We start from the raw sequence: 27,789 nt of genomic DNA on the forward strand, positions 1-27,789 counted from the left end.
TTTTTTGAAGGAGCAGTATGATTCTGTTATGAATATCCTGGGCCTATTAGAGCTGTAGAATTGAGAGAAGAAATAAGTATGCGTAGGATTATATTAAAATGAATAGTCGGTCGGCACGATAAAATCCTCCTTAGAACATTTATACTATCTAACGTGAAACCTGCAATAATAATGGGCTTTGCTCATTGTTGAAGGCCGTACGGTGACCTATAGCTGTTAATGTCTGTTTCATTTTGGTCATTTGTGGATAGTTGTCGCATTGGCAATCATACCCCATCTTCTTTTTTATATTAATAAGAATTACATAAATAAGGTCGTTAGTTTTACATTGTCATTTCGGGGCCTTTTATAGCTGACTTTGCCGTAAAGGCTTTGCACATTGTTGAAGGCCGTACGTTGACCTGTAGATGTTAATTTCTGTGTCATTTTGGTCTCTTGTGGAGAGTTGTCTCACTGGCAATCATACCACATCTTCTTTTTTATATTAAGTAGTTTAAGGAAAGTCTACCAGTCAAAAGTTACCAGTTAGAAAATTGAATAAGGCTGGCAAACAAAATTTTTGTAGTGAACTATCTGAAGAGCATTCCTACAACTTAGTTGTTTGTTTCAAATACTTTGTAGACACAAAAAGACATCGGACAACAATGAATGTCAAGTGACAATGGCGATAGTTTTCTTGTTGGATCTAGGCATGCGCATCTGGCATGAAAGAAATAATTGTGCACAGTTCGATTCCACAGATCTGTTTAATTGCAACAATCGAATACCTTTTCTCTAAACCATTAAAGGGACGACCCTTTGATATTTTTGAAGGAGCAGTATGATTCTCTTATGAATATCCTGGTCCTATTAGAGCTGTAGAATTGAGAGAAGAAATAAGTATGCGTAGGATTAGATTAAAATGAAGTCGGTCGGCACGACAAAATCCTCCTCAGAACATTTATACTATCTAACGTGAAACCTGCATTAATAAGAATTACATAAATAAGGTTGTTAGTTTTACATTGTCATTTCGGGGCCTTTCATAGCTGACTCTGCCGTATGGGCTTTGCTCATTGTTGAAGGCGGTACGGTGACCAGTAGTTGTTAATTTCTGTGTCATTTTGGTCTCTTGTGGAGAGTTATCTCACTGGCAATCATACCACATCTTCTTTTTTTTTATATATAAAATAGTTTATGGAAAAGTCTACCAGTCAAAAGTTACCAGTTAGAAAACCGAATAAGTCTGGCAAAAAAAATTTGTAGTGGACTATCTGAAGAGCATTCCTACATACTTAGTTGTTTGTTTCAAATACTTTGTAGACACAAAAAGACATCGGACAACAATGGATGTCAAGTGACCATGACAATAGTTTACATACACCTTGAGTGAGTTAAAAAGACAGGAGAATATTTGCAAATTATGTATTTGATTTGTTTCTGCTATTTCATCGGATTTTTTTCTCTTTGGCACATTCCCCGTATTTTCATATATAATTTGGTTATATGTAAATTGTTGTTGTAAAGGATCTTCTGTTGCTTCCGTCTTACCATGTTTTCTCTAGTCAATTTTCAACGTTAGAGTTGCAACAATTCCAGCGGAGATTATATCATGTATCCCAATATTTCAAAGAGCAAAACGGAGTATTTTTCTCCGCTTAGACTGCGTGCTGTCGTCTGTACAATAGATGGCACTTCTGTATAAATCATAAAGATCATAAACGGAACTGCAAGAACCAGTCATAGTCAGTACACAAGTTTAAGTTTTCAACAAGGAAAATAAAAAAACAATAGTATACCGTTGTTCAAAAGTCATAAATAGATTGAGAGAAAACATATCCGGGTTACAAACGAAAACCAAGGGAAACGCATGAATTATAATAGGAAAACAATGAAACAATAGAAACAATGAAGTGCAACCAAATACAAACGACAATGCAACACACACAGAAACAAACTATAAGATAACAACTGCCATTTTACCGACTTGGTACATAACATTTTAAGAAACAGTTGTAATATTGAAACCAAATGTTAAGTCCTTAAAGTACAGTAGTACGTAAAAAGGCGGCAGATTGGAGCCGACACAAGGCTTAATTTTCTGGAATAATATTTTGCCGATAGAAGATCAGATTTATCCAAATTATCATCAAACAACAACGCCATTACGCGTCATCAAATAAATTTAAAAAAAAAAAACATCACCAGAAGTGTCAAAAATTCAATTATATCATTGTGGAATATCGAAATATAATTCTCGAATATGCCATTAGTGAAAGCTGAAAAAATATATTTTATGGAAGCACCTAATTTAGACAAAAACAGTGTTGGACCTGTTATCCGACGGCAAACCTAATTTTATATAAATAAAACACTAACATGTTAATGATCATATGCATGCATACGTGTAGAAATAAATTGAACGTTCAGATAAACAAAGACCATGGTGTATACGTTCATGAAACAAAAACACTACACGCAAAAGAAAATAAATAAAACAAATAACTTGTTGTTTATGTTAAATTTGAAATCCAAGCCAGGACTTGAAAAGATGTAATGAATGCAGGAGTAAAAAAACAAAAATGCAGATGAAAGAACGACATATTCTAATAAACTAATTAAACTATTACGGAGACAACAAGTATTTAAATAATAAACACAATGATATTGCTATGTTCACTGCATGTGAATCACTAGAAAACATATGTAGATAAAAACACTTGCATCTATTGGACAGTTTTTTAGAAGATATGTTTTGTTTTTATTAAATTTAAAGTACCTGTACATGCTGCGTTTTTATGTCCAGTCAAAAAATATATATGTAATGTATGCCTTGGATTCCAGGTAATCAGTGTATATCGATCTGTAGATAAAGACACTTCATAGCAGCACGTAAACAACAACACATTCAAAGAATGCAACAAATGACCTTAATTTCTTTGTATTGTATTTATTATATAAAACTTGCAGGTTGTCTGAAATTATTATACAATATCAAGAAAAAGTTTATATGAGATTTCTTTCTTTAACAATGATTTTATAAGGTGCAGGTATTGTAATATTACCAGATCCACCTAACTCTACTTTTTGATTTGTTCCTTCAGGCAAGGTTATCTTGAACCTTTGTAGTATCGTTGCAAAAATCAAATGAAGTTCTGGTTTAGCAACAGTTTCGCCTAGACACACACGTCTGCCTGCAGAGAATGGTAACCAGCTTTCTGGTTTCATACCAAGTTTTCCATTTCCGTCGAGGTAGCGTGTCGGATCGAATTTCTCCACGTCTTTCCAATATCTAGGATCATGGTGAAGTGCCCAGTGATTGATCATTACCATTGTATCCTTTGGGACATCATAACCTCCTGTAAATCATGAAAAAAATATAATTCCTGCAGTACTTTCGAGAAAGAGAAGAAATTTCAACCTAAATACACAACTTTAAAAATGTGTCTTCATTCTTGTTATCTTTTACTTCATAGACTTGCAAATGAAACACGAGTCTGGTCTTCAAAACTATGGCCTGAAATTTTTTATGAGTATCATAAGTGTTCCATGAAGTAGTGCAAATTAATTTCATGTTTTCATTACAATATGATTAAATCCTAGCAGATTTTGTCAAACTTTTCTTTTATTATCACCTAAAATTTAGAAAACAAATCTAAATGATAACTTATTTAGTGGAATGTTTCTAATGGTTAAGTCGTTAAAATTAACCTCCACCTGTATTTCATTGTCCATGACATTCTTATAAAATTTTAAAAGATTGATGAAGTTTATAAAATAATCATTTGAAAATTAAAAGAAACTTGGAAGTTTCCGCGGAACCCTGTGTCAGCATCATCTTATAAAGTTATAGTATATATCAAACTATGTTCATTTATCAGAACAATATGCGAAAAACAAATTCTCGATTAAGAAAAAACTTCAGTCTCATTCTTGAAATTATATGGAGGTAAATAATAGTAAAACACGTTTAATGATTCTATGCGTCCGAAGCGTTTTCTGGATTTACCTTCATCAGGGACGCTGAAAGCCAAACATTTGATATCCGAATATGTATAAGTACCAAAACCGTTGAAGAGCTATATGACAAAAATACCTAAAATAATTAGCCAAATCCATGTCTAAAATATTTAAACCTCATACTATAATGTTACCGAAAAAAAAAACTATGATACATTTTTTAACCTCAATATGAACTGAAACAAAACTAATGCAATTTAATCAGCACAATACGGAAAAATAAAAAAATAAAAAGTTTCTGAGGTTGGAAAAGTTATTATTTGTTTTTAAAACACTGCAATCAAATACTGAACTTGAATATTCCCACGAAGAGGATAACAATGTCCTATTTCATTATCTTATATATTTGATTTGGTATAATGCATTTTATCTATCATCTGTAAGCTAAAGAAATATCTTTTTTATATAACTAACGGGTATTCTTCTTAAACGGTAAATAGAAAATCCATTAAAATCGTACATGACCTGTATTTTAAGTTCCATAACATAGTGTTGGTATGTCAAAAGATTTGGTAAAGTGGTAGTTTAATTACCTTTCAAAACTAACCTACTGATATGGGGACAGATATGAATCTCACAATATACTCCTCTGCTAAACAAAGAAGCAAACAATTGAAATAGCAAAATTTGGCCAAGTAAGTATATTATGACATGTAAGAAACATTTCCAATAAGTATACATATATGTTTTGATATGATTATCACGATATTTCTCTAATTGAAAAAGAATAGAATATAAACAAGTATTCATGATCAACTTTCGATTTTTTTTATTTAGTTTGCTCAATACGATGTCACAGTATTCTTGCCATATAGTTCTTATTACATTGATAAAAAAAACACAATTCGTTCAATGAATTCGAGCTGAAATGAGGTAGTTAGTATATGCAAAATGCTCGACAAAGTCTTCCTAGTTATAATAGTAAATTAACATTTGAACTATAAAAAATATTCTACAGAACACTGAACCAGCAACATTGAGTTTGATGTGACGTTCATTTTCGCTGAACTAGTATACATTATTTTTAGGAGCCAGCTGAAACCCGCCTCCGAGTGTAGAATTTTCTCACTGTGTTGAAGACCCATTGGTGGCCTTGTGTAGTTTTGCTCTTTGGTCGATTTGTTGTCTCTTTGACACATTCCCGGTTTACATTCTCAATTTTGTATAATTACCACAAGATGCAGTGAATGAATGAATTGCATTATTGAAAGAAAATATAAAGTCTCCATATTGGATAAGTAAAACGATTGTTAAAACATTGTTAAAGTCTGTTTTATTAAAATACTCACCAACTCGTGTGTCACAAATTGTACTATGAGGTAGACCTACAGGAACAGCTGTACCAAGCCTCATGGCTTCATGTAAGGTGGCTTCTGTATAGCTGAGATTTTCTCTATCTTCGACTGTTGGTAATCTATCATTTCCTATTTAAACATAACAACGTAATTTAATTTAATTTCATTGTGTTAAATAATCATGCTATTAACTTTTAACGACTGATTAAAATTAATCATTACTATGATTGGTTTAATTACAAGTTGAACAACAGACCCCAGAAACCAGGTTTAATCCACTTATTTCTAAGGAAATGCCTGTACTAATATGAAAGTTGTTTTCCAATTGTATGATGTGTTTGAGCTTTTGATTTTGCTTTTTGAGAAGGGAATTTCCATTTTAAATTTTCTAGGAGTTCGGTATGTTTTATATTTTAAAATTTATGAAAACACTGACAATATTAATCTGATTATCAAGATATTTTTCAATTTAAAAAAGACAGTAACATTGCATCTTTTTGCATAAAAGATGTATTTTACTTTTCATTATTCTTTTTTTTTTACTTTATCAATTGAACAATCAAGGAGACATATTTCCTAGACCAATACCATGTCACAGTGTTATTTTAAGGAGGTAGACCTAGGTTAAGGAAAATAACTCGTAAAATCATCAGTACGTTCGGTGTCAACCATTTTCAAAAATATATTCTAAGCTTCAAGGCTACATAGATTATTTTCAATCTGTTTCAGGTAAATTCTTAAAATACATTGATGAACTTGACTTTTACAAGAGCATAACTGATTTACAGAGTTATCTCCCTGAACCAAGGTCTACCCCCTTAATATAATATCATACTACATAGAAAAATATGTGTTAAACATTTAAAAATATTTGATCATGTTTTTTTAAGTTAACTGTTGGATAATGAGATAATAAAATATGAATTTACTATCATAAATAAACCTTTGATGTAGAACCTGTGTTTTTAAGTATGACCAAATATTTCAATGTGTGATAGAAGTTACACCATATTTATAAAAGAGAATAAACATGAGCAGATATATATACGTCTTTATGTACAAATTTGTCCCCGATAAAATACATAAAAGCTTTAGAAAAAACTCATTAAGGTACCCGGATTATAATTGTGTACACCAGAAGCGAACTTCGTCTACAAAATACTCATCAGTGACATTCGTATTAAAAAAAAGGCCAAATACAGTGCGAAGTTAAAGACCATTGATGACCAAAATTCCAAAAGGTTTTGTTCAATACAGCAAAGGTAATATATTCTTGTGGTAGCAAAGCCTTAGTATTCCGAACAATTCAAAGTTTTATATACAGTTAATTTCTAAATATGACATTATCAATGACAAGGAAATGACACAGGCAAACTTTATAGTACTCACCAACAACTCTGTCTATTTCTTCCTGAACTCTACTCTGAATTTCTGGTAAACCGGCCATATAACGTACAGCAAAACCTAACGTTATTCTTGATGTGTCGATACCAGCTATTAAAGGCAATTTTCAATAGATTTTTAATAGTAAGGCCAGAAAACAAAGAAAGTTAATGAGTTCATATTGGGCTTAGAGTAACTGCAAATTCTCTTAGAGTGGCATACGTTTCTTTTTTCATTTTGATTTATTAAGATCTTTCCAACGCACTGTTTTCATAATGTGTTATTTCACCACAGTCTCCGTTTGAATGGAGAGCGGAAAAAAGGTTTAATCGGGCAACATTTTCATGTGCCTATTACAAGTCAGACCCCTTGTCCAAGTGGTTGCTGGTCACAAATTTCATAAATTTAATTGATATTACACAGCTTAAAATTTTATGAAGGGCTATTGTTCATATTTAATCTATTGAAGCACTGAATCCGTTTTGTATGTACTGATTCTAATATAGACGGCGTGCACAAAGTTGACGGCGACTGTAAAATACGATTTTAAAATAGTTTTATACAACTGTGTTTAAAATATTTTTTAAAGAAGATTTTTTTTTACAATAAAATGATGAATGCATGCCATTAGAATCCACATTACTAGTAAAGTAAATCAAAATTTAATCTATAAAGCATGAAACGGACATATAGAAGACGGTAAAAATACGGTGTAACTTGTAACATTAAATAAGCATAAAAACTTATACAAATTCAATATATTTTCCCGCATTAACGTATAATAGAATTGTTAAGATTCGGAATCATACATCATATGACGTTTACCGCAAAAAATATAAAAAAAACGACATGGTAGATAAGTTTGGAATGATCTTCAATATGTGTAAGAAGTAGTAATTAGGAAGGACTTATAATCAAAATGGAAGAATCGGTAAGAAGAAAATTGCAATCTTTTTATTTTCAAAATAGCTTGGTATTCCAAATGTGCATATCCAGAGGTTTAATATAATCTGCAGCATATGAATGATTCGATAATACAGACTGAACACCTACATTTTTCAAATGTCCAGCTATTATGTTACAATCTAAAGAAATGACGTTTTAATGCTATTTTCTGAAAAGGGTCCACGACAAAGTCGCTATATATTTCCATTACACTGCTCATAGCATATATCTATTTATATTTCCAGAATGTGCATTTGCTGCACTTTCTTGTTCGAACAAAAAAGAAATATGTTGAACGTGAATGTTTAAAGTTATGGGATAAACTAAGTGTCCAGTGTTTTTGTTACGGTTACGTTTTCTTGGGGGAAATGCCGACGTCGTAAAGGGTTTTTGTAATTTAAAGACGTTACGTTTGTGGACTCAACTTTGTGCACGCTGTCATAACGACTTATTGATGTCAAGCAGTATAATCATAGTATATCTACTTTAAGCGCAAACACATTAATACAAAAACTGAGGCTAGAACCATTTGACCTTTTAATAAGCAAAAAGGTTTCGCTTTATGTTTAAGCCCTCATTGTAACTTTTAGATAATTAACAACAATAAAAACGGAATTCGTTCGCTTTCATTTCGACAGGTGACAGGAGGGACCGGGTACGGAGTCATGCAATAAAACATCATATCCGTCATTTCTCATTGTGTTTTGATATGTACAATACTATGTATGATATAGTTCATCTGTCATAGATGCGTCAACTCAACTCTAAACATATGCATGTAATAATAATTTTCTAACATGTGTTTCAGATGCTAACACAACAGTTACTCATTTGAACTCACCGCTAAAAATGTCGAATACAGTTTGTCTAAGATGTGTTTCGGATAACTTAGACAACATTTCCTTGTTCTCTTCATGCTCCGCTTCTTTTCTTGCCAGTATCAAGGAATCCGTAAAATCTCTTATATTGTCTAAAAACATTAATGAGTTTATTTCTATACACTTTGAGTTTAAACAATTTATTGAAAACAAAAGTTTGGCAGTGTAAACAGATCAAGTGAAAATACAATATATTCACTAAGACGTTTTTGTCAAGTACACGAATATCGCATTCAATATGGTCTAGCTATTTGTATGGCCCCGCAACGAAGTTGTCGATGCCATATAGTTTTACCCTTGTCCGAAATTCCGTAATTCCGTCATTCCGCAACAAACCACTATACGGAGTTTTTTCTAAACGCCTTCAGATATTGGGCTCATTTTTGGTATGTGAGTTAACCATGATGAGTTACAGATCAAGTTATAGTTTTGTTCTGCTCTGCTGATTTTTGCCGAAATTACGGACTATGGACTTTGATAATTCATTGAAAATCACAGTTATACAGACTTTTTGTCTAAACTCTTTAAGATATTTGGCTGATTTTTGGTATGTGAGTTACTCAGGATGAGTTACAGATTAAGTTTAAGCTTCTTTCCACTCCGCTAATTTTTGCCAAAATTAAAGGTTTACAACTTTGAAAATTGTTGAAAATCACAGTTATACAGACTTTTTTCTATACGCCTCCAGATTTTGAGCTGATTTTTGATATGTGAGACTACCATCATGTTTGTGTCCACATGTGTTATTGAAATTGCAGATTTTCAACTTTTTGAGACGGGGCCATTCGTGTCGCTTTGACACATCTAGTCTAGACATTAAATTCCAGCACACACATTATTGTAAATAACGAACAATTTGGGGAATAGATCAATAAGAAATCAAAACAGAAACAAAACAGGTAAGACATTTAAAATTCAAAAAATATATTTCATCATGACACTATTGTCAACACAACTGATCAGAGTCAACATCATCTTAATCAATAGACTAAAACAGGTACAAATCGATTAAGTAATATGAACTGAAAAATACACCACCATTCCCCATGTGAAATTATAATTGTTTTGAATATACATTGAACGACAAAATTTCTTCCTATGTGACTTAACATTTTCTGACGCCAAAAACGCGAAACAATGAATGTGTTTTTAAATTTGATAGATACCTTTTGTGCTTTTTTGTAAATGCTTGTTTGTTTTGAGATTTTAACACAGTGATGACTGTTGGAACCATATTTTTGACTATTTTACCGATAATGTCTGTTTTGTTCACGCATTGTTGTAAATATAACGGAATTTGGTGCGACTGTCATACAAGTGAGAGGTTAAGCGCTATAAAACCAGATGAAAATGCCTGTGCCAAGTCAGGAATATGACAGTTGTTGTCTATTTGTTTGATTTATTTTATCATTTGACTTTCCGTTTTGAATTTCACTCGGAGTTCAGCATTTTTGTGATTTTACTTTTTGATTGCTCTTTCTTTCAATTTGTTGATGTCTTCGTTTTATTGAAAGAGAACTGGTTGTTTTTTATTGTCTTTTTTAGTTTTATTTAGTTTTATTAAGTCTTTTTTTAAATTTTTAGTCAGTGTCATGTCTGTCCTTATATACATACCAATATCAAATGTTTTTTCGTGTTCCTGGAATTTTCTTTTGATAATAGTGATGAGTTCATTCATCGTTTTGCTAAAAGTTCTGTACTTTTTTGTTGTCCATGTCTTATACATGATGGGGAACATATCTTCGACAAAGCCCTTTCCTATCATTTCATTGGCTTCCCTTCTAAGTTTCATAAATCTCATAAAGTCTGGATCATCTAATTCAACACTGAAAAGGTCGATACAATAAAAAAAAAAAAAAAAACACGTTTACAGCCTAGCACTTATACTCGAATATAAACTCATCATAGATACCATGATTAAATTTTGTATTTACGCCAGACGCGCATTTCGTCTACAAAAGACTCATCAATGAAGCTCGAATCTAAGAAAGTTGAAAAGACCAAATAAAGTACGAAGTTGAAGACCAATGAGAACCAAAATTCCTAAACGTTTTGCCAAATACAGCTAAGGTAATCTATTCCTGAGATAGAAAGGCCTTAGTATTTCAAAAATTCGAAAGTTTTGTAAATAGTAAATCTATAAATATGACCATATCAATGATAATTCATGTCAGCACTTTTCCCTCGGGGAATTGAAACTCCACCAGCAGTGGCATCGACCCAGTGGATGAAAACACCGATGAGTTACCTACATTCCAGCCAATAAGACATTACTATGCAATGCCAAAGTGCTTGGAATCGTTTCTTTTCAATGTTTACTAATTTACAAAATTATTAATGTACAATCTATGAAATTAAAAATAATATAAAATCAGAATTTTGAGTCCTCAATGTTCTTAAACTTCGTGTTTTATTTTGGCCTTTTTAACTTTTTTGATTCGAGCGTCACTGGTGAGTTTTGTAAACGAAACACGTGTCTGGCGATCTAATTGTAATTCTGGGGTGGTGTTCTTGACGCTATCTTACTAGGATTAGGACGTGTCCTAAGACAATCTTATGACACGTCTTTGTCCTAAGTCGTGTTCTCGAATCTCTTTTAAGTTAGAATTTATCACATTTTTCGTCCTAATTAGGTGTCTTAAGGCCATTCTATCTTTATCCAAACTTTTAAAAAAAATTTGGATTTCGCTTTATGCTCAATACTTTACGTGAAAAAGAACACAAAATGAAACGAACCATCGGTCATTAACTCGTCACTCGTACATAAAGAAAGTGTGCAAGATTTTAAACTTTGAACTTCGTGTTTCACGATACGATGACACTAGAAATTCAATTCTCATTTAAGTTTTAAGTACAATCCTTTTCTATATGATTTAATAAGCATGATAGTTACATCTGAAATCATGCATTTAATTCTATATATGTCATTTTAAAATTAATAAACAATTCTATTAAATGTTTTTTGCATTAATAAATGTTTATCATGAAGTCCGTACGGTGACGTATAGTTGTTACTTTCTGTGTCATGTTGGTCTCTTGTGGAGAGTTGTCTCATTGGCTTTCATACCACATCTTCTTTTATATTTATCATAAAAATTACTTCAACGATTTAAAATATCGCACTTAGGATATGTTTAGGATGTGCTTACATGGTACGTCTGAGATATCCTCGAGACAAAACTTAAGAGTGTCCTAAGATGATCCTAAGTCCATCCTAAAATTGGTCTTAGGATGTGTCTTAGGACAAATCCTAGGATACTTTCGAGAACACCACCCCTGGTATCTATGATGAGTTTATATACTTGTTTCAGTTTAAGATATCTCGCTTTCTCTGGGTTAAAAATACATTTTAAACTACTGTAGTAATTTTAAAATAAAACAGAAAAATATTGAAAACCATACAATATTTATAATCTATGACTTATTTAACCAGAGTCAGGCAATGTTTGAGAAAAACTGTTGAATATTATTACTTAGTCTTGAGTTTAAATTTGATGGAACTGTCTACATTGGCTTCTACTGTAACGCTTATAAGTTCTTTGTTTACCTTTCGCCAAAACATACAGCAGTCATGATATTGAACACCATTAAATCAATGTACTTTGCTGGATTAAATGGTCCATTTTCTTTGGCCATTAAAGGTAAACATTTCTTCATTGAAGCATGAAGAACGTCCTCTAAACGATTCCCTGCCAAATATTGCCTACAAATAATAAGCTTCCATGTTAAAATAATTGCTATCCTTTTTTTCAATAACCAGCATTGATTTTTTTTTCTTTTTCAAGGTTAACAATTATATTGTTTAACATAAAAATGATAACCAGCTTTCACCTATCACACTGGTAAACAGCACTACATAAGAACAAACAGTAAAATTCAGTTGCAAATGGCCTACCTCAATAGATCCGTATGGAGTGTATATTATACATCAGCATTCCTAATCTTAAGTTGGTTTTACTGAATTCCTTCAAATCTTCAACATGTTTTCATTTACTCTCATTTGGGACCTACTAAAATAGCACCATCAAACTCAAATTAATATTTGATACACCATCTGATGAAAAAATTGATTTGAGTAGAAGATGTGATTGATAAGGCTGTAATGCATGATTTATTTTATCGATATTTATAGAATATCTAATCCAAGAATTCTAGGGCCTGTTTATCGAAGTTCTCTTAGGATTAGGACGTGTCCTAAGACCAACTTAGGACACATCTTTGTCCTAAGTGGGTTTATCAAACATGTCTCAACTTAGGAAAATCCTAGGAATAGTCCTAACTTTAGGATACCAATTTAGGTGTCTTAAGATGGTCTTAGGATGGTCCTAACTTTAGGATATATTCAATTTTGCCTTTTGATCATTTTCACACGTATTGTTGTTTTTACCAGTAGTAAAATAGTTGAAATACTCCGGATTTATATGAAAAATGCACGAGATTTGTCTTTGGACCGTTAAATATTGAATCCTTGACACTTCCAATTCAACTCACTCAAAAACATGTAATGATTTTTACCGATTGTATATCTAGTTTACAATTAGTTTGTTAAATTTTTATATAATACGTAGTTATTATTTTTGTCTTATGTTTTGTTTTATACAGTTTAAATGTACAAATATTATACAATAATCATTTATTATCTTTAATGTAACACTAATAATTAGTTTCTAATTAACTATATTTGAAAAAAACAAAATTATTGATAAAATATGATATCATATTGTATTTTTCATATCTAATTTGTATTTTCTTTTCCGCCAATACTTAGGACATCGGTTAGGAGGTCCTAGCTAAGATATTCCTAAGATAGCTTCGATGGGCATGCTGAGACGTGTCGTAAGTCGGTCCTAACTTTATCCTAAATTCTGTCCTAAGAAATTCTTAGGACGGAACTTAGGACAGTTTCGATAAACAGGCCCCAGAATTATAAAAATAGTCAACGAATTTCTGAACAACACATTCACGAATGCACGTAGACTAGTACATGCGTTAATTACGATTATTGTTTGGCCAGGAGCTAATTTACTTCGCTATTTGAATTCTTGGAATGGTTGTTCTTTTTATCACACTGACCATTGACTTTTTCATGGAAATAAAGTAAAAGTGCAGGATTAATACAAACCTTCTTATAAAGACTAAAAGACCCCATAAAAAACTTCTTAGATTTTAATTTCGGATATATTTATGATGTCCTATCACTCAACAATTCCCGTTTTTAGTGTTTACTTATTAATCATATGACCTTGAGATCAAGATACTACCAAAACCAGTAGGTCTGTTCATAATTTGATATTGTCCACGATATTGACACAGATTGACCGCTTCAAACTAGAATCTTTGACAAACGTGATGATTTCAACCTTTTAATTGTCGACTTTCCATTCCTCAGTGTCTAAAAATTAATTGATACACAACGCTCGTGTCTATTCATGACATACATACTTCATTAGCTTGTGTTTCCTCGTTACGCAGAACTGTCCCGACATAGCTGTCGAGAACGAAGGAAATCGACGCTTCATAAGTTTTAAAGTCACCATCACGAATTTGTTGACCAATACAACATATTTGTTTGTCACTCACTAGCGACACGATTTCGTCGTCTTTGATCTTTAGATACCAGAATAGTAGTCTTATCTGTAAATTAACGTTTGTAACATATTTCCGACTATATCGTTTTGAACGTTTGAGAATTCGCACGGTGGTTGATAATTCATATCAAGAGACGCTTATCGTGTTGACTCATCCGGTGGCATTCCTTTTTCAAGTATATACGAGTATCTAGTTTTTGTGTGCTTCTTTCATTTCACTTCTTGGGCGATTTATGAGATTTCTAAGCTCTTTAACACTTGTATTTGGTTTTAAAATTATTATTTTTTTAAATCTCGAGCATCAATCCAGATTTTGTTTTTGTCTTAATCTGCATCTGGTGAATTTAAAAAAAAAATCTACCTTAATGCCTTCCCAGCAATTTTTCTGTGCAGTTTCCATGTTGGTGTATAATTAGCAAAAGCTATATCTTTACTTTCCTCAGTGAACATATGAACTACAAGTAAAATGTCTTACAGGTAAAAAATAAACTGATGTCACAAAAATGAAAAATTATGTTTAAAATTTACAATTGCAATGCATGACAAAAGATGCTTGTACATTTGAAGTGAGGAATAATTACTTGTTTCCCTTTACCAACTGTAAAATCTGAAACAAAGTTGGTTATTGGAAAAGAGACTTTTATACATAAATAAGGCCGTTAGTTTTCTCATTTGAATTGTTTTACATTGTCATTTCGGGGCCTTTTATAGCTGACTAGGCTATGCGGTATGGGATTTGCTCATTTTTGAAGGCCGTACGGTGACCTATAGTTGGTAATTTCTGTGTCATTTTGGTCTCTTGTGAACAGTTGTCTCATTGGCAATCATACCACATCTTCTTTTTTATATTTATAGTATACAGGGTCCGGTAAAAACGTATTGGTAACTGAATATATTCTCTAATGTTAATCATTTTCTAGCTTTTCTGCAACAATAACAAATTCTGGTGTAAATTCCGTGGTGAAGGTTTTTTCATCTGATTCTTGTTAAAAAAGTATTCATAAAGTTGTTTTTCAATTTTAAACCATTATAAAAATTACATGTGAATTTGCCATATAACTGCTAATTCACATCTATGAAAATAAACATTAAAATATGAAATATATTTATTATTTCAAACTGAAAAATCGATTATTTATTTTACAGAGTCTGAGATACAAACAAATAGTTAACGGAAAGACTTTTCATATAATAAAGGGACATGTAAAACGAACGAAATTTGAAAACAAATAGGATTCATCCTGGTTAAGATATGACATTATTTAGTCTACACATATAACTGAAAGAATAGAGGGTTCTATGTTTTTTTAAAGAATAGAGGGTTCTAGGTTTTAAAGAATAAAGGGTTCTAGGTTTTAAAGAATAGAGGGTTCTAGGTTTTAGAGAATAGATAATAATGGGGTGAAAGTTCAGAATAAGGATCAAAACTTATTCTAAAAGACAAAAGACAAATATGCAACAAAATAAAGAACAGAAATAATGGGTTGCTAAAATATAAAGAAAAGAGAAAAACAGGTAAAATAAATAAATAGTAGAGAAAATGACAAAAAAAAATCAAAGAATATAATTGGAAGGAGACGCACTCAAACTAGCTGCGGAACCGTAACTCTTATGGTCCTTTTTTATTTTATTTTTTGATTTTGCGGATGGTCCGCAAATAGTCAAAAAATAACATAAGGACCTAAGAGCTACGGTTCCGCAGCTACACTCAAACATATACATATACATCTATTTTTCTGAGATAAAGACCAAATAATTAACGGAAAGAAGTAACCGTTTCAACTTTACTGCTTGATTTTTTTCCCAAAGATAAATGCCAATTGAAAAGAATAGGATGTATCTAGTTTAAATATGATGTATCTAGTTAAAATATGATGTATCTAGTTAAAATAGGATGTATCTAGTTAAAATAAGATAGTATCTAGTTAAAATAAGATGTATCTAGTTAAAATAAGATAGTATCTAGTCTACATTTACCAGAATGAATTGATGGTCTATTTGCGAAATCAGCTTTGCTTTTGACTAATGCTTCTGTGACACTATTGATATCATTTAAAACAACCGTCCGATAAGGTCCTGTAAAGAAAGAAAAATCCGGTTTTTGTAAGCTATCAATGTGTTCTAACCAATGGGGCAAATAAGGGGGGTTGATATTGTTAAACAGGTATAACCATTTGAGGTTTTTTTTAATCTTCAATCATACAATAGATATATTACATACATGTATTACACAAAGGAGTAGGTTCAGTAAGACCCCTTTTTGGCCCCAAAATATAGCAGTTTTACAAAATTGTGAAAATGTAATATTTAAGCTATTTATTGGAAAGAAGAATGTCTCTTCTACATGGATATGGGCTGTTTTTGACAATACAATGCGCATATATCGGGTAGTAGCACCATTAAGTCATGCTAAATTACTGAAATCTTCAAAATTTTAGCATTTTAGTTAAATTTTAGACGGTTTCCGTCTTAAATGGAAGTGGCAGCATTCGTGTTCATTCATAATATTGAAATGTAAGTTGTCTTTGTTGATAATACATTATATATATAAAGGTTGAGGATGAACACGGATGCGGCCACTTTCATTTTTGACAAAAAACATATAAAAAGTGAGTTTTTTTTGGCATATTTGATAGATTTTTTAGATTTAAGCTTGAATCGGAGCGTTTTTAATGACTAAATCAGTTAAAATCTTTCACAAAAACTTATCGAATCAATTAAAATAGACATTTAAGTGTTTAAAAAGTGTCTAAAATCTTTCGTTAGATGAACTTGAAAATTGAGGCCAAAATCGGTCCTTACCGGACCTACTCCTTTATCACAAGACAATGTTTTAAAGTATAATGACATATATCATCAACACAGTATTAAATCAAAAATTAAATACTATGACACTTTCTATAACCATTTGGTTTGACAATAGATATTTCACAAATATCCTAAACAGTTCATCGGTCTTATCTTTTTTTTATGATGGGAGACTTTCCCGATTTAATTCAGTGTTTAACCGTGTGTTTTTTAAGTTTTCTATTCATAATCTTAAGTTTGCATACTTTTTCCTTTGTGTAATTATCTTATTTTTGGTTAGCTTTTTTTTAATTTTTTTGTTATCCTTTTTTCGGCAATTAGAAAAACATTTTGGTTTTATTTTGAGAGATCCTTTTATCTATGGGTAAGCACCTTGCTATGCTATCTTCATCAAGAAACAGGTGGTACGTCTTCGTCCACGGGTCAATATGCTCAATCCTAACCGTTTTCAAACTAAACTCACTGAAAACATTTTTTTAAAGATATTAAAAATCTAAAATAAAGTATAAAAATATATAAAAACGGTTAACCGCTGTATTTTAAACTCTTGATTTTACTTCTAATTCTTAAATTTTGAATAACTCACCTAGACTTACAGTGAACACTGGTCCATATTTCTTCGCATATTTTACAAATATTTCATGTAGAAATTTGGCTTGGATAACTAGAATTGAATAAATTTAAACTTCATATTAATCATAGTTAAACATATACCGTAAAATACAGATTACAAGACATTTTTACTTTTCCGTGGATTACTATAATGTTTGAATATGGCCTATAAGAAATTTGTATTACATCAAACATGTTATATTTCTATGTCTTTGGATCAGCTATATATATATATTTAAACAAGTGACACATTTTACTAATATTGAACTACTTCCGTGTTTCATGTCTTTAACTTCCAATCCATCAGAATAATTTTTTTAGAGCATTGCTTATATAAATCAGTGTACAACAGGAGAATTTGTCTAAGATCAACTTTTTCTTAAAGTGTTGCAAGTTAAATATTAACACAATAACACATGTCATGAACCAAATAACTGAACGTGAGGGAACAACATAAGAACTGTAATGTGATGAAAAAAGTTAACAAGCAGGCAAAAAGTGTTGTTCAAACAGGAGAAATAGTCTAATAATTTGTTGGAAATGAATTGAGAAAATAGTCCTTAGGATAGGATCTAACAAGAATGTGTCTCCAGTACACGGATGGCCCATCCGCACTATCATTTTCTATGTTCAGTGTAACGTGAAAATGGGGGGAAATCTCTAATTTGGCATTAACATTAGAAAGATCATGTCATAGGGAACATGTGTACTAAGTTTTGAATTGATTGGACTTTAACTTCATCAAAAACTACCTCGACCAAAAACTTTAACCAAAACTTTAACCTGAAGCAGGACGGACGAACGGAAGAACGAACGGACGCACAGACAAGAAAACATAATGCCCATAAATGGGGCTTAAAAATTCGGTCGGTCTGGTGACACATCTATTCTTCATTTTTTCATTAAACACATATTACCTTCATAACTTCCAATAAGAGGCCAGCGAAATGGTCCTGGAGGAAGATTATACTTCAATCCTTGTCTGAGTTTGTATACAACAAGTAAAACTAGTAGTCCAATAAGAACTGTCTGCACATTGAACGCTAATAGGTTTGAGTGCAACATTCTGCAAATGAGGTTGCCAGAAATCCAAAATGCCATGCAAATCAGAAAAGTGAAGAAAAAAAATCAATTGCGTATTGTGTAGACATGTGGTTTAAATTTTAGTAAAAGTTCACTAACAGTTCATGTTACAAGCATGTTTTACACACAAATGTATAATAAATAAATATTCAACACTAATGCTAATTATTATGATTATGAACAACTAACTCCTCCGTCACAGGATCTTATATGATATTTCTTTTAACATATTTAAATTAACCTTTAGCTTACCACTGAACTAGGTACGGATTAAAGACCCAACCTTCACCTATATTTACGTTTGTATATCAGTTTCAGTCAAGGTTGCAGGTATTATAGTTATCGTTCTTAGTGCGTGATATTTATTGTATTGGTACCGTATTAACAAAACTTCAAGAAAGGAGGGGCCACTTCAAACTTTTTTTGGTAGGGGTGAGCAGCTGAGACATCAAGTACCCCACCCTTTTCATATATTTTGTTAATCAAAAATACATACCTTGTCATATATTAATTAACAAAAAAAACAGACCTATAGATATATTTCAATATTTTCACCGCTCATCATCACGTTCTTGTTAAGAATCAAAATAGTCGCAATAAAATCACCTTCTTTTCCAATAAATTCGTCATATCTTAAACACTTTTTTCTTATTGCCCATTTGACATCTTTCATTATGAAGATATTTCAATTCCAAAATACAATACATATAAAACACGTTTGGTAAGATCATAGATGGTATTACATCTGTGGTAAGATAAATGTAATATCATCCCAGAGTGTAACACCTTCGCTGATTTTAACATAATTAGATATTAATTAAAAACTGATAAAAAGTTTCATTGCCGTTCCCTCGTAAAGGACCCTGTCACAATGGAATTTCTTTAAATAATTGTTATCATGTTTTATGTATACAAACCCTTGAATGATAATTAGGTGCAAATGTGAAAATAGTTGGATTTATTGCATCTATCACTGGCATCAGTGGAAATACTATACTATACTATAAATAGAGTTCAATTGGTTTGACAAATAACTGATGCATTTACGACTGTGGTTTAACCGCATCAAGAATAAATACGGACATCTGATTAGTTTCAGACACTTATGATATGATCAAGCAAGTGATAAAATCAGCCTATTGATACATTTCATCTGAATTTATCACCCTTTTCATATATATCATAGAGCATGAAAAAGTGACCTATTCCAGCGGCTCATCCATACCACTAATTATATAGCAAGTGTCCCCCCCCCCCCCGGATACGCGTTCTTTAGGTGTCAAACCAGCAATTACTCCCTCAAATTTAGAACGTATAAAGTAGGCCTACTCGGACAAAAAATAGTGCATTTGATGTTATTGTTTACTTAAACTACCCAACAAATTTGCAGAAATGAAACTTTTGAGTTGAGATTAATAATTGAAGATTAATGCGCTCCATAGTATACTAATTTAAGATTTCAAGAAAACCAGGGGTTATTTTTAGTGGTACATCCATTCGGAAGGTCTCTTCTTTCTTATATGGCTTTAAAGGTATGCTGAAAATTGGCATGCAGAAAGGTGATACCTGGACGATTCAGGACTTAAGGTGGCACGGTAGTATTTGCATTCCAGAATTTAGGTTGCTCTTTTGTGTACAGGTAAATGTATCTAAACAGTGTGATTTGACAAAAAATACAGTATCAACTGAACATACTTTCCCAAACTGAGGGATGAATCAGGTGTAGAAAAATATGAAATAATTTTACATACAGATGAAAATGAATTTTTGAGATTTTTTTTTAATTTTGTATTCACTGCACCGTAAAAGACCTAAAAGTACTAGTGGCCTTAGGTTTTTAAAAATAGCAAAAAAAGTAAACGGTCATGATCTATATTCAAATTCATTTCTGAATAGTTAAATGAAAGTACTTCAGTTAACTGTGAATGTAGAATTTTTTGCAGTGTTAGAAAGTGGTGAAAATTTTAAAAAGGCTATCATTATCCCGTATGCGTGGGCCAGGAAATACTACCGTGCCACCCATACCTGGTTTGTAAGAGGTTAAACTTCAGATAAAAAATTAAAGCAGCTATGAAAATTGTAAAATTTGGTTGAACAGATAGGGACTTTTAATTGGTGGTCTGACACCTTTAAAACACAATACATACATTGTACTTCAAACAAAAACGCAAAGAAAACAATATTAACCTAAACATGCCTGAGGGTTTGATTGGGGATTCTTCATTTCTGTATTCTTTACTGAATTTTTGAGGTTATTTTGCCCATTATTGAGGGGGGTAGGAGGGGTCCTGATCCCGAAATCCCGAGGTCTCGAATTTAAATAACTACGGATGATCTAAATCCCGACATCCCGAATTGGAAAAAGAATTCCCGGAAAGGGTCAATCCCGAAATCCCGAGCTTTAAAATACCCGATCCCGGAGTCCCGATAAAGGTCCTATCCCCCCTCATTATTCTACTTTTACATTATATGTTAGGCCTACTTTCCCTCCATTCTTTAATGCTGTTTTCTTTATAGATCTTTAAATTTTGGCCTACTTTTTTTCAATATGTTTGCCCATTGACTGTAGTATTTGTCCAATATTCTCTAATCTGTTAACCCCATTCAGACCCTCATGCATTTTTTTACTAGTAATTAAAGTTTAAACTTTGATCCTAGACATCCCATAAAACTACTCATCTCTTTTGCAGAGAAAATATCATTAAATTATTATAAAATCGCTGTCTTGTAAATAAAAGGCCATTTTCTAAAAGTCTTTCCATGTTTATCTAAAATGCATAGTATTATAGCTCGATCCTTGTGTGCAATTTAGTTTTTTTTCAATATTTTGGCCATGGATTATTTCTAAATTAATTACCATCATTAAACGCACGAAGATAGCCCACAACCATAATTTAACAGATTTGGGCAAATTTCAAGTAATAAAAAAGGGAAAAAAGTATAAGGAATTCTTAGTTGTTTAATGTTTCAACTTTTAAGTAATATGATACAAACTCTTCAATATTCAAATCCCAAATTAAGTTTGTTTTCATATCTTTTATAAATCATTAGAGAAACAATTTCCACCACCGAATCTTGAGCAATGCGATATTTCGCCATTTAACGACGGTTAACCCAGGTAGCACAAAATCATTTTATTGATATTTTTAAAATATATTGCAAAATATCACCAAAATATCATTAAAAAACAGGTTTTTGACGTGATATGTCTGGCTGTACTCATGTGAATAGCATAATTTCTGGAAATATTTGTTCTAAATGTTTAAAGAGCATTATTTTTAAATATCGTGATTTTATATTGAAATAACATAATTTTGATATAATTCAGTTTCAATTGTATTTATATTTACTATACAAATCCTTGAAAATATCCAGAAAACATCTTTCAAACATCTGGACAAAATATTCTTCTAATGTCTAGGATATGTTTTATTGATGTCGACCTAATGTTTTTTTTTTAAATACAGTTTGTCAACCTTATTCTTATTTCAATTAAAAGTTGAGGCATTGAATTGAATGATTAAAAGTCAATTCATAATTTCTACTGGTTGATGTTATGACTTATATATTCAGTAGATTATCAACTATCAATTGGAGAGTAAGTAATTCACTCGTGTCAATGGTGTGTTGATATACCAGAAAATGAAAAACATGAAAGTATATTCAAATTGTATTTGTTGTTTTGAGCTGGTTTTAAATATTTTTTGTTTGTGCATAAAATTATTCAATAATTTAGGTAAATACATGTAAACGACTACACAGATTTGAAAATGTTAGATAAAGAGAAGGAAGAGCACATTTTTTGTTAGAACATTGGAATAATATAATTTTCAAGTATGTGGTATAAAGGGGGGAGATAAGTACCTAATACGTTGGCATATTGTTGGCACAATGTTGGCTTATATTTCTTTATTGGCATGAAATATCAATGATATTTTTTTATAAACACTGTTTAAAAAACTTTGAATTAGGCAAAATACAAAGAATTTTCTAGTTCTAGGCACAGATTATCGTAGTCCTATTTGGTATGACTTTATCATTTTAATTTTTTACTGGGTCCTCAATGCTCTTAACACAATCGTTATTCGCTAGATAATTTTTCTTTTGACTTGATTTGAATTTTCATTTAAGTTAGATTAGAATTGTTAAGACTTTTCTATCAAAAATGAGGAGACATTCATGTTAATCTGATTAAAAAATTATATAAAATATATTTTCTTTTTCAAATCAAACATCATGGACTTCACACAAATATCACTAACAAACATAAGAAAAACATTTGTCGTGCGTACATCTTACAAATATCAATTAAAAATATTATGTAAAAATGTTTATAAAATATTTCTTTTTTCATATCAAACATGTGCTTCACTCAAATATCACTGACAAATATTTGGAGAACATTTCTAGCATACATCTTACACATATCTATTAAACATATTATCTTAAAACTATTATGAAACAGTTTTTAACTAATATTTTCTAAATAAAATCGAAAAAATATATTGTTATGATGTTATTGAAATATTCATTAGATATTACCATTTTTATATTTTTGATTAGGACAAGAAAAGTATATTGATGTTACATCAAAAAGATATTTTATTATACATCAAACCTATGCTTTACATAGATGTAAATCAAAAATGTTTTCTAAATATTTCTTTTACACATCTAAAAAATATATATATTAAATGTTATATAAAAATGTCCATCAGATATTGATTGAAAAGAAATATCTCCTCGACATACAATTGTTCTCATTTAAAAAACTGTCTATTTAACGTTTTAAAAACATCAGCAAAGAATATTTATTATTCATTATCAGAAAATATTTACAAAAAATGTGTTTATATTAGCAATCAAACATTGGGACGAAATATTATTGTTAAAATATCATTAATGCATAATTTCTGATGTAAAAAAAAACATTTTTAAAATATTTTTTGGTAAATATTTTTGAAAAACATATATATAACCGGTCAATAATATCATGAAAATATTATGTGTTAGTTGGGAAATGTTTAAAAATTTCGGCAAGCCTCGCGTTTTAAAGACAAAATATTAACTGCATGAACAAGTGGATAAATACCGTATTACACTATCGATGCAGTGGTATAATCAATATTTATACACAGTTCAGAGGAAATTTAATAGATGTAAATAAATAGCAATAATCTTTACGTAATATTTGAAATATCAATGAAGTACTCACCTTATTCGTGGTAAATAAAGATGATAAAACAAATGATGTTTATTGTCTATTTGCTACTTTTTTAGTGCCAATATACGCCACAAAAATACAATTTTCAAGGTTAGTAAAGGTCGACCAATTCGGTCAACAAGTTTGTAAGGCTTATCGAAATGGCACACTGTAAACCTAAGTGTTAATAAATAGAACACTGCTTGAACGCTTTTTTGTAACACTTTTTGAACGTGTAATGGTGTTCCAAATGTTTACACTAGTGTTCATCAAATGAATGTGTGGTGTTCAGTTTTTAATGCCTTTGTGTTCAACGATTTAACGTGTCCGAATGTTCAATTTCTTAATACGTCGACGCGTTCAACAGCCATGTAACACTTTTTGAACACACAGAACATGTTTAAAAACCAAAATGTTAAGATTCAGAACACCAGACGTTTACATTCAGAACAGTTGACATAGGTGTTCAAATTGATGGTGTTCAAATGTGGAACATGTTCTATTGTTAAGCGTACATAATTTTCCATAAGAACAAAACTTAATTAAACTGTTATAAAAACTATACTCAATCAGGCAAAATACAACAATAAAACATATTTTAACAAGTAATTCTTTATATAATCAAATGAGCATATATGTAAGAAAAGTACACAAGAATACCTTATGATATCACAAGTAACAGTCAGTGAAATCACATACATAATGTTTTTAGGCTGACTTCAATATATCACAAATAATGATCTTCCCCTACATGTAAATGACAAGATAGTTGCTAAATCATGTGTATCCTAACCAAATCAAAGTACTGAAGTACTGAACATCAGAGGACCTCAAGTTGTGTTGAATTATTGATAAATGACAGGTGTTTATATTATACCTACCAGACAGATATGTTCACCATACAATATAGTACAAATATTAAATATAATTTGCTATCATATCTGAGATACTGACTTGAACTAGGAAACTTAACTTTGTGAATTATCAATGATTACTTGGTCAAATGAGAACTGTTAGATTGGCATTATGACCATATAGTTGCACACTATAAAAATCGCTAACATATAACTTATAATAGAGAATCAACATAGCAAACAATTCTTCGAGTAGCTATATAGTCACTCACTGAACTATGAAAAAGAGGTTCAAGACAATCATATCAAACCAGATAAATTGTAATATTGTGGCTAATTGAAAAATAAAGTGGGGAAAAATATATTGTTTTGGCGAAAGAGGTGGCGAAAAAAATAATTGACCCAGGGGAAACCCTGGGGCTAAAGATACTAGATGAACAGCAAACTCATAAATGGAAAATAAACTTACAATTCCATGACTAAAACTGAAAAAGACATGCATACAAATAAAAGTACACTAGAAACAACATAGAAAACTAAAGACTGAGCAACACGAACCCCACCACACTCTAAAAATTGTGTTTAGAGCCTAAACACTTTCCTAAACACATTTGTGAAACCGATTTTTGACATGTTTTAAATCTAAACATGTTTAATATTTAATGTGCTAACAGCCTTAACGTGTCAAGCTATAAAGTGCTTACACTGTAAACATGTTTAGATGTAAAGTGTTTAGACTAGAAACATGTTTTGCTAAAATGTGCTTAGACTGTAAACATGTTTAGTTGTAAAGTGTTGTATCTGGAAACATGTTTAGTTCTGAAGTGTTTTGTCAGGAAACATGTTTAGCTGTGAAGTGTTTTGAATGTAAACATGTTTAGACCATAAAGGGTCGTGAAGAAACATGTTTATCGTTTTAGTGCGATAAGCAGTTACTTCATTAGACCCCAAATAAACTAATACTCCGGAAGGCTAGACTGTAAAACGTATGATAGCTTTCAATACTACATGTGTTCATACCATCACAAAAGGAGCCAAACGCACCAAACTAAGAAACTTGAATTTCCAAATCAAATTGATTGTGACCAATACCTTTTCAATCTGAATGAGTATTTTCTTTAATTCAATTGTCAACATTCGACTATTGTATTTTTTCTTCATTTCAAATATTCATTAAACAGTCTAGAACTTTTGAAATGAAATTATTATTATACTAATTCTAGGATTAAAAACAAAATTACAAGATATGAAACAAAGGAATTTATGTAATTGTTTATTTCCAGTTAATCATTGAACACAATCAAATATAAACTCATAAAATCATAAATTCATAGCAACGTACATATACATAATATTGACCAATCAAAACAATTTGAAAATGTCCTGTTTTCATTTTACAAGTCAATAAGAGCTTCTCCTTTCTTAGTACCCAACTGCTGGTCACTGGCCTGAAAGATAGAAAAATATTGATAAGCAACTAAGTAGAATTAATCTAAAAATATAAGTATACGAACTACAACACCAAAAAGTAAATGCATGATTTAAGATCAAGATAACAACATTAGAACCGTGGTATAAAAGCATAAATGTACTGATGAGTAAATTGATATTTTTAATATAAAACTTCTTTTCATGCTTAATATCAATCATTTGATCAAATATATATTGACATTTTTAAAATCAAATACACTTCGGATTCTTACCTAGCAATATAGTTGCTACTGTGCATTATCTCCTCTTTTAGCATGTCAAGACAAATGATTTCCTCTGCACTTCTCTCATCTAGAATAAAACAATGCATATCAATAAAAATATAAGAAAGTACAACGGCTTATAACTATTGAAGAAAAACAAGCATCTTTTTATTTATTTTGAGCAAATGTTGATTGTGCATTTAGGAAGTGCTTACTAAAACAATGAACTCGATATGACACTGGTTTTGCGAATGATGCACTCGGCAGATTCCGCTTCCCTCATGTTCCATTATAATCTGCCGAGGAGTACCAAATGAAAATTGCCCTCATGAACTCCTTTCCAAGAACATATATATATATATATATATATATATATATAATAATAAGTGCTAGCTTGCATGATAGAACATTAAACAACTCTTATCTTTACACAAGATAGTTTAAACACTAAAATCTCTTACAAGCACTTGTTTCGTGGGATGGTTCCCCCTTTTTCTTCTCCTGCATTGACTATACGGTAGTGTACTTGTACATAATACTTATAACTGTCAATAATCATTTAAAATTGGCAGCACAAAATAAAAATCAGTATAATTATAACTCCTTACCTTTCTGAAACAGTTAAGTTACGGTCAGTTATGGTCAGAAGTAAACAGCGTGGCCTTTGACTTCGGGTTCTTTGTTTCTTCTTCCCGCTCAAAAATTAGCACGTGGTATGCATGCCGTCTTCGGCCTAAATGTGTTGTAATTCTAAACGTGTTTAGGAAAGTGTCTAAATATTGAAAGTGCTTAGAATTTAAACACGTTTAGCTTCATATACTTGACGATGTAGCTAAACATGTTTAGCACAACAACATGTTTATTGCAAAGTGCTGAGAGCTAACACATGTTTAGTGCGAAGTGCTGAGAGCCAAAACATGTTTAGTTTTTAATGCTTAGAAATTAAACACTTTCCTAAGCACACAAGTCTTGCAACACGTTTAAATTCTAAGCACTATTTTTACAGTGCAAAACAGGTGATCTCAGGTGCTCCGGATGGGTAAGCAGATCCTGCTCTACAAATGGCATTTATTAACAATGTTTGTACATGTAGTATCCAGGTCTTTTTTCTGAAACATTTAGCTTTTGGATCAATTGCTAATTAAATGGATGTTAACACAGCAAGATTACTATCCCTTATTCTAGATTTTTGTTGCAGTCAACACAAACTCTTTAAATGTTCATAAATAGCTTCACTGAGTTACATTTGTATCTTGGTTTTATTGTAACACAGTCAATCATTTATCCATTATATTTTTTTTTAAATCAGCAGCTATACATGTACATTGTAGGTTCTGTTTTCTAATTATTAAATGGTTCATTGTAAATATTACAATGTATTATATGTAGATAGCCATTTGCTAATGATGGTATTTTTGTTAATTGAATATCACATTTGGATAGTTTT

General features: G+C 31.2%; 1 protein-coding gene and 1 long non-coding RNA gene across 2 annotated transcripts; both read right to left on the reverse strand.

The window, feature by feature from the left end:
* Window positions 1-2,909: 2,909 nt before the first annotated feature.
* On the reverse strand, window positions 2,910-18,576 carry LOC139521885 (steroid 17-alpha-hydroxylase/17,20 lyase-like). The gene is made up of 10 exons (XM_071315578.1): window positions 18,426-18,576; window positions 17,483-17,560; window positions 16,066-16,164; window positions 14,450-14,543; window positions 12,048-12,203; window positions 10,115-10,326; window positions 8,464-8,592; window positions 6,684-6,788; window positions 5,289-5,423; window positions 2,910-3,338 (listed from the first exon to the last, which is right to left on the reverse strand). The coding sequence occupies exons 1-10, from the start codon at window positions 18,571-18,573 to the stop codon at window positions 2,986-2,988; spliced, it is 1,509 nt and encodes a 502-aa protein (XP_071171679.1). The 5' UTR covers window positions 18,574-18,576; the 3' UTR covers window positions 2,910-2,985.
* Window positions 18,577-25,905: 7,329 nt separating this feature from the next.
* LOC139521886 (uncharacterized) lies at window positions 25,906-27,142 on the reverse strand. The gene is made up of 3 exons (XR_011664082.1): window positions 26,951-27,142; window positions 26,352-26,430; window positions 25,906-26,096 (listed from the first exon to the last, which is right to left on the reverse strand). It is a non-coding gene; the product is annotated as an uncharacterized lncRNA (long non-coding RNA).
* Between the last annotated feature and the right edge of the window lie 647 nt (window positions 27,143-27,789).

The sequence above is a fragment of the Mytilus edulis genome, chromosome 4, assembly GCF_963676685.1.
Source record: "Mytilus edulis chromosome 4, xbMytEdul2.2, whole genome shotgun sequence".
Classification (NCBI taxonomy): Eukaryota; Metazoa; Mollusca; class Bivalvia; order Mytilida; family Mytilidae; genus Mytilus; species Mytilus edulis.

Coding starts and splice junctions, on each gene's coding strand:
- LOC139521885 (XM_071315578.1), bottom strand. CDS start 18,573: ATGTTGCACTCAAACCTATTAGCGTTCAATGTGCAGACAGTTCTTATT. Junction 12,204..14,449: donor ATTGCTGGGAAGGCATTAAG/GTAGATTTTTTT, acceptor TATTATTTGTAG/GCAATATTTGGCAGGGAATC. Junction 10,327..12,047: donor GCTGTATGTTTTGGCGAAAG/GTAAACAAAGAA, acceptor CGACCTTTTCAG/TGTTGAATTAGATGATCCAG.